This window comes from Ranitomeya imitator, chromosome 3 (assembly GCF_032444005.1).
Source record: "Ranitomeya imitator isolate aRanImi1 chromosome 3, aRanImi1.pri, whole genome shotgun sequence".
Taxonomy (NCBI): domain Eukaryota; kingdom Metazoa; phylum Chordata; class Amphibia; order Anura; family Dendrobatidae; genus Ranitomeya; species Ranitomeya imitator.
In genome coordinates, this window is record NC_091284.1 from 124,407,451 (window position 1) to 124,415,371 (window position 7,921).

Here is a 7,921-nt window from a genome sequence, read left to right on the forward strand (position 1 = left end):
GGCTGAACTGGATGGACAAATGTCTTTTTTCGGCCTTACTAACTATGTTACTATGTTACTATGTTACCCGCGTGGGATATTTTAAATAAATTGGTGAACTAGGGAAAATGTGGGGTAGTGTTTAGTTAAAGTATGTTTGATTGTTTTTTTCTTTTTATTACTGAGTTAGTAACGGGGGTGTCTGATAGACACCTCTCCATTACTAACCCCTGGGCTTAATGCCAGCTGTGTTTTTGGACAATTCACATCTGACATCATCCCCAACTATCACTAACCCAAGTACCGACGCACCAGGGCAAATCGGGAAGAGCTGAGGTAATGTGCCACAATTACAGGTTTTACAGCAGGCAAAACCGGCTATTTTAGCAGTAAGAAACTCGCTTCAAAAAACATTTTTTTCTTAAGTTTCTGTTGCTTTTTCTCCCCCCCCCCCCCCCCATGTAACATTTGTCTCGTATATGCTGAGGAAGGATAATATCCGAAACGTGCGTTGGGTTGTGTGCACACATCCCAGGAACCCCCACATTGGTGCCATCCACAAGTAAGGTACTAGTTTTTGATATGTTAATTGTCTATTCTTAGCGCTGATACATTATGTTGCTCTGATTTTCAGAGCATTACTCACTCTGCTAGTTGTGTGAAGATTCTCCTTTTTGGCACCCTCTCTTATACCGCCATATCGTGATGGGGAGATTTATTCATATCTATACATATATACCGTATTTTCCGCTTTGTAAGACGCACTTTATTTCCCCCAAATTTTGGGGGGGGAAATGGGGGTGCGTCTTACAAAGCGGATATACCACTTACAGGCTGGGATGAGGGGGTGTCCGCCGCGGCCCGCCACCGCCCCGGGTGATGCTGGAGGCTCCGGTGCTGCGGGGGGCTCTGGCGACATTTTGTGAAAGACCAGAGCCCCCCGGCACTTCTTCCATGCGTTCCTGTATGACTGACTCCGGGAAAATGGCCGCCGGAATCTCGGGAGATGAGATTTCAGCGCTGAGATCTCATCTCTCGAGATTCCGGCGGCCATTTTCCCGGAGTCAGTCATACAGGAACGAATGGAAGATCTCATCTCTTGAGATTACGGCTGCCATTTTCCCGGAGTCAGTCATACAGGAAGGCATGGAAGAAGTGGGGGGCTCTGATCTTTCACAAAGTGTCGCCAGAGCCACCCACAGCACCAGAGACAGCCCTGCAGCACCGGAGCCCCCCTGCAGACCCCCTCATCCCAGCCTGCAGCACAGGAGCCTCCTGCAGCACCGGAGCCCCCCTGCAGACCCCGTCATCCCAGCCTGCAGCACAGGAGCCCCCTGCAGCACAGAAGCCCCCCTGCAGACCCTGTCATCCCAGCCTGCAGCACAGAAGCCCCCCTGCAGATCCCCTCATCCCTTCCTGCAGCAATGCTCCACTCCTGCCTCCAGCAACGACCCTGGGACCCTGATCCACCGCAGCCACAACCCCTGGTAAGTAATAAGACGCATGGATTATAGAAGCCCCACCAATTTATTAAAAAAAGTTTTTTCCTATTTTTCTCCTCAAAATTTGGGGTGTGTCTTATAATCCGGAGCGTCTTACAAAGCGAAAAATACGGTATATTTTTTGTGCTGTGTGGTTCCTGCATGTGTGCACACCTGCTGTTTTTACCATTGTCATTTTTTGGTTTCATATATTGCATGTCATCTCTTGGCCTGATGGCTTTTTTGTCCCTTATTATTATGTATTAATAAAGTATTTTTCACTTTTATATGCATATTGGACTGGCTTGGTCGTTTTTCTTGGCTTTTTTGCCATGTCTTTTTTCTAGTGATAAAGTTAAGTGCACAAAAAAAATATGATTCTAGCTCATCAGGTTTTGGCACCAAAAAAAAAACCTGATACCTGTGTTTTTTTTGCGCACCAACCTTTACTTTCATTGGGTGAAAAACACGGGAAGAAGTGACATGCTGCATGTTGCAAAAACCAAGGTATTGCACAAAGTATGGAGGTTAAAAACAAAACAAAAACAATGTGTGTGCTTGAGATTTCTGAAATCTCATAGACTTTGCTGGTACTCAACTGTGGCTGAAAATCTGCATAAAAAAAAAACCTTGAAAAAAATGCAACTTTTGAACATAGCCCTATTCCGTATTCTATTCCGGTATGTGTCACACAGACGGCACACGGATATCGTGTGTGTGCAATACGTATTATGTCCGTTTTTTTTCTGGCAGCAAGGATGAAATCTACATATGGGTAACATGGTGCATGTAAAAACACAGACATGTGCGTAGCCCCCATAAATAATGGATGTGCATGTGCACATGTCTCCAGTACATATGGAAAATGACGCCCCATGTACCGGAAACGTGGACGTATGAATGGGGTCTAAAGTGTAGCTATTCTTTGTACCAAATTCGATATCATAAGGTGATTCACCATCCAACAAAAATATCAAGACTAGTGATAAGCGAGTATACATACTCGTTACTCGGGTTTCCCTGAGCATGCTCAGGTGGTCATCAAGTATTTGGATGTGCTCGGAGATTTATATGTCGATGCAGCTGCATGATTTGCGACTGCTAGACAGCCTGAATACATGTGGGGATTGCCTGTTTGTTAGGGAATTCCCACATGTGTTCAGCCTGTCCAGCAGCCGCAAATTATGCAGCTGCGGCAAAAACTAAATCTCTAAGCACGCCATAAATACTCAAGAGACCACCCGAGCAACAAGTATGCTCGCTCATCACTAATCAAGACCCAACCACACCAAATAGTGGGTATTCATAACCTTCCAGCTACTTTTCCTAAACCCTCCACAAACAAAAAAAGGTCAGTTTAGAATTGGGCCAGGTCACATGAAGATTGCGGTGTCACACGGCAGCATCACACCTAATGACTGTCATTGGGATTGCACTATGACCCTCTGCTGTACTTTTGGTCACAGGTAGCATGTGATACATAGACTAATGTAACCGGTGTGTTATTGCATGACCAGTGTTTGCCTCAGATTGGAGCAATTGTCATTTTGTCCTCACAGTGTCAACATCAGACATTTGTAAAATGCCTGATAATCAATGGATGAACGCTCATTCAGCTGACCCCCGTCCCCAAACACGTGCATGCTTGGTTCTGGTGAGCATGCAGGAGTTGTCAGAGGGGAGAGGAGCATTAGCCATGGCCAAACACTTAGGGTACCGTCACACTATACGATTTACCTACGATCACGACCAGCGATATGACCTGGCCGTGATCGTAGGTAAATCGTAGTGTGGTCGCTGGGGAGCTGTCACACAGACAGCTCTCCAGCGACCAACGATGCCGAGGTCCCTGGGTAACCAGGGTAAACATCGGGTAACTAAGCGCAGGACCGCGCTTAGTTACCCGATGTTTACCCTGGTTACAAGCGTTAAACTAAAAAAAAAAAAACAGCACATACTTACATTCTGGTGTCCGTCAGGTCCCTTGCAGTCTGCTTCCCGCACTCAGTGACTGCCGGCCGTAAAGTGAAAGTGAAAGCACAGCCGCTGTGCTCTGCTTTCACTTTACGGCCGGCAGTCACAGTGCGGGAAGCAGACGGCAAGGGACCTGACGGACACCAGAATGTAAGTATGTGCTGTTTGTTTTTTTTTAGTTTAACGCTTGTAACCAGGGTAAACATCGGGTAACTAAGCGCGGTCCTGCGCTTAGTTACCCTGGTTACAAGCGAACGCATCGCTGGATCGCATCGCTAGATCGGTGTCACACACACCGATCTAGCGATGACAGCGGGAGATCCAGCGATGAAAGAAAGTTCTAAACGATCTGCTACGACGTACGATTCTCAGCAGGATCCCTGATCGCTGCTGCGTGTCAGACACAGCGATATCGTAACGATATCGCTGGAACGTCACGAATCGTACCATCGTAGCGATCGAAATGTTATAGTGTGACGGTACCCTTATAGTTTCATGTTGAAACTTGTTTGTACTTCTTGTGTACCACAACACAGATAATGAGGGATTATCTGATTTAGAATAATAAATGATAATTTTATCTGACAGTTGAACCTCTTTGTTCTGCTGGCAATCCAGTGCAGATAAGGTTAGCCTGTGGCCACAGCAGGTACCGGGGCACTGCTGGCATCAAAGCTCAGCCATGGGGCCATGATGCCAGTATTCTGCCTGCTGGTACACCAAGGAGAGGATGGCCAGTGGTGGACTACTGGGGGAAGGTAGTCTTTTCTACATTTGCAGTTGTTGAGACAATCACCATAAAACACAGGTACACAGAGCACAGGCTCATAAGGGTACTTCCCTTCCTATACAATCACACATACTTATAAATCTGTCCCTCTGCTGTGCAAGAAAAGCTTTTTATTCCCTTATGCTAATTAGGGAGCTGAGTGCCGTTTGCATGGCCGAGCAGTGTCGGTGCACCGTTCCATGTATTTGGATAGCCCGCCTCTGGTGATGGACAGCGCTGATTGCCCTGAGCGAGCGCTCTCTCAGGAGACAGCCGGGGTCTGCGCTCATGTGAAGTTCTGCAGGGAGGCAGCTGCGCTGCTAAAGCGAATACTACACAATCACACTGCAGGCGTCCTATGTGATGGCTGCAGCCGATCGCCTGCAGGAAGCAGTACACTGGCGAGGACGCAGGGATGGAACACAGGGGGAGTACCAGTTTACCGTTTTAGCAGTGCACCTTCCTCTGCAGGATTTCACATAGTTCGCACAAATTAAGGTCCCATGTCCTTAGTTAGAATGAAGAGTTTGCCGAGACTGGGGGGCTGCTGCTGTATTCATGGTCTATGGGAGCAGGAGACAGCGCAGCAGAAAATGGTGGCGCAATATATTTATACTGGCATTACTACATAACCCTCCATGATATCTCTGCCCCCTCGGGTCCATAATTCCACCTCTCCTCTCCAGTCCATATACATTGATCTACTGAACGGGGGTAAATCCGGTTCATCCGGAATCCATCCCACCCTACGGTTCACATCTCCCTCATCCCGGTTCATAGTGAGCCCATCCCCCCTATCTGGTCCATATCCCCCCCCACTCTGTTCATAGTGAGCCCATCCCCCTACAGTCCATATCCCTCCCACACCCCCTAGGGTTCATGGTGGGCTCCCCCCTCCAGTTCATAGTGAGCCCATCCCCCCCTCAGGTCCAGCTCCCCCCTCAGGTCCATTGTGAGCCCATCCCCCCACACCCCCTAGGGTTCATACATAGTGGGCCCCCCTCCTTCCCCTCAGTTCATAGTGAGCCCATCCCCCCTCAGGTCCATATTCCCCCCTCCGGTCCATTGTGAGCCCATCCCCCCACATCTCATAGGGTTCATACATAGTGCCCCCCCCTTCCCTACAGTTCATAGTGAGCCCATCCCCCCTCAGGTCCATATCCCCCCTCAGGTCCATATCCCCCCTCAGGTCCATTGTGAGCCCATCCCCCCACACCCACTAGGGTTCATACATAGTGCCCCCCCCTTCCCTACAGTTCATAGTGAGCCCATCCCCCCTCAGGTCCATATTCCTCTCTCCAGTCCATTGTGAGCCCATCCCCCCTCAGGTCCATATTCCCCCCTCCGGTCCATAGTGAGCCCATCCCTCCCACACCCCCCAGGGTTCATACATAGTGCCCCCCCCCCCCCTCCTCCTTCCCTACAGTTCATAGTGAGCCCATCCCCCCTCAGGTCCATATTCCTCTCTCCAGTCCATTGTGAGCCCATCCCCCCTCAGGTCCATATTCCCCCCTCCGGTCCATAGTGAGCCCATCCCTCCCACACCCCCCAGGGTTCATACATAGTGCCCCCCCCCCCCCCCTCCTCCTTCCCTACAGTTCATAGTGAGCCCATCCCCCCTCAGGTCCATATTCCTCTCTCCAGTCCATTGTGAGCCCATCCCCCCTCAGGTCCATATTCCCCCCTCCGGTCCATAGTGAGCCCATCCCTCCCACACCCCCCAGGGTTCATACATAGTGCCCCCCCCCCCCCTCCTCCTTCCCTACAGTTCATAGTGAGTCCATCCCTCCCACACCCCCCAGGGTTCATACATAGTGCCCCCCCTCCTTCCCTACAGTTCATAGTGAGCCCATCCCCTCTCAGGTCCATATTCCCCCGTCCGGTCCATTGTGAGCCCATCCCCCCACACCCCCCAGGGTTCATACATAGTGCCCCCCCCCCCTCCTTCCCTACAGTTCATAGTGAGCCCATCCCCCCTCAGGTCCATATTCCTCTCTCCAGTCCATTGTGAGCCCATCCCCTCTCAGGTCCATATTCCCCCGTCCGGTCCATTGTGAGCCCATCCCTCCCACACCCCCCCCGGGGGCTCATACATAGTGCCCCCCCCCCCTCCTTCCCTACAGTTCATAGTGAGCCCATCCCCCCTTCCAGCCCCTGTCACCGGTCCCTATGGCCTCGGCCTGCCGTGCAGTCTCCCCCGGGCAGCAGTGATGGCCGCAGACATAAGCGGTTCTCCTCCACGGCGATCTCACTTCTCACAGACAGGATATAACCGGCACTAGCTCCTCACATACCGAACCCTCCTCCGGCGGGGCACTCTTGTCTGGCGCGGTCTCCACCTCCCCTTCTTCCACTTCCATAGGTTCCGGTTCATTAACGCCTCCAACTTCCGATTTTACAGACACCCGCAGTCCGCGGACCGCCGCCATCTCCTCGGTTAGACCGACAAACGCAGACAGGCTCTCAGCCTCCCGCCCGGTGGTCATAGAGTGCTAGTTGCCCTGGCTAGACGTTACGCAGCACATGACCCTCAGGTGAAGGGGCGGCAGCCATCTTAGTTGTGGAACGTTGCCGGGACGGGTCTACGTACGTACGTGTCACGTGATGGCTGTGCCAGTCGGCGTTTGCAGTCCTCGCTGTTAACCCCTTGCAGTCAGCCTTTCCCGTCAGTGCAGGCAGCGGTGGTCGGGGCTGAGCAGAGGAAGCTTTGTGTAATGATCACAAATTGTAATTATTTACATTCGAAGGAACTAAAAAGCTGTCCTGGTCATGTGATGGGCAGGTGATCACATGACCGCTGTACGAGGACCTAACTATAACCCCCTCCCCCCAAAAAAAAGAAATATTTTTTCCAATAAATACATTTATATGTAAATAAAAAAACTATGAAAGTACACATATTCGGTATCGCTGTTTGTAACGACCCGCTATATAAAACTGTCCCACTAGTTAACCCCTTCAGTGAACACCGTTAAAAAAACGAAATGAGGCAAAAAACAACACTTTATCATCATACCACTGAACAAAAAGTGGAATAACGCGATCAAAAAGATGGATATAAATAACCCTGGTACCGCTGAAAACGGAATCTTGTCCTACAAAAAACGAGCCGCCATACAGCGTCATCAGTGGGAAAATAAAAAGTTATAGCTCTCAGAATAAAGTGAGGCAAAAATAATTTTTTTTCTATAAGATTGTTTTTATTGTGTAAAAGCGCCAAAGCATTAAAAAAAGATATAAATGAGGTATCGCTGTAATTGTACTGACCCGAAGAATAAAATTGGTATCAATTTTACCACACGCGGAACAGTAATAAAAAAAAAGCAATTCCTCAATTGCTGGTATTTGTTCGTTCTGTCTCCCAAATATTGTAATAGAAAGTGATCAAAAATATCATCTGCTCGAAAATGGCACCAATTAATATACCAGCTCGTTTTGCAAAAAATAAGCCGTCACATGATTGTCGGCTGAAATATGAAAAAATTATAGCTCTTAAAACGTGGTGACGCAAAAAACTAGTTTTCGCAATAAGAAGCATCTTTTAGCAGCAAAACATAAAACCCGATATAAATTTGGTATCGCTGTAATTGCACCGACCCGAAGAATAAAGTTGCCTAATCACTTATACCGCACGAGGAACTGCATAAAAATTAAAACCAATTCTTCACCTGCTGTTGATTTTTTCATTCTACCTCCCAAAGATCGCAGTAAGGCTGGG

At 49.1% G+C, this 7,921-nt stretch overlaps 1 protein-coding gene across 4 annotated transcripts in view; it reads right to left on the minus strand.

The window, feature by feature from the left end:
• The window catches only part of NCBP3 (nuclear cap binding subunit 3), a 49,836-nt gene extending 43,049 nt beyond the window's left edge, over positions 1–6,787 (minus strand). For all 4 annotated transcript variants that reach the window (XM_069761381.1, XM_069761380.1, XM_069761379.1 and 1 more), the window contains exon 1: positions 6,498–6,787. In XM_069761381.1, coding sequence (XP_069617482.1) covers positions 6,498–6,689 — 192 coding nt within the window. In that variant the 5' untranslated portion in view covers positions 6,690–6,787. The remainder of the gene's footprint in view (positions 1–6,497) is intronic.
• Between the last annotated feature and the right edge of the window lie 1,134 nt (positions 6,788–7,921).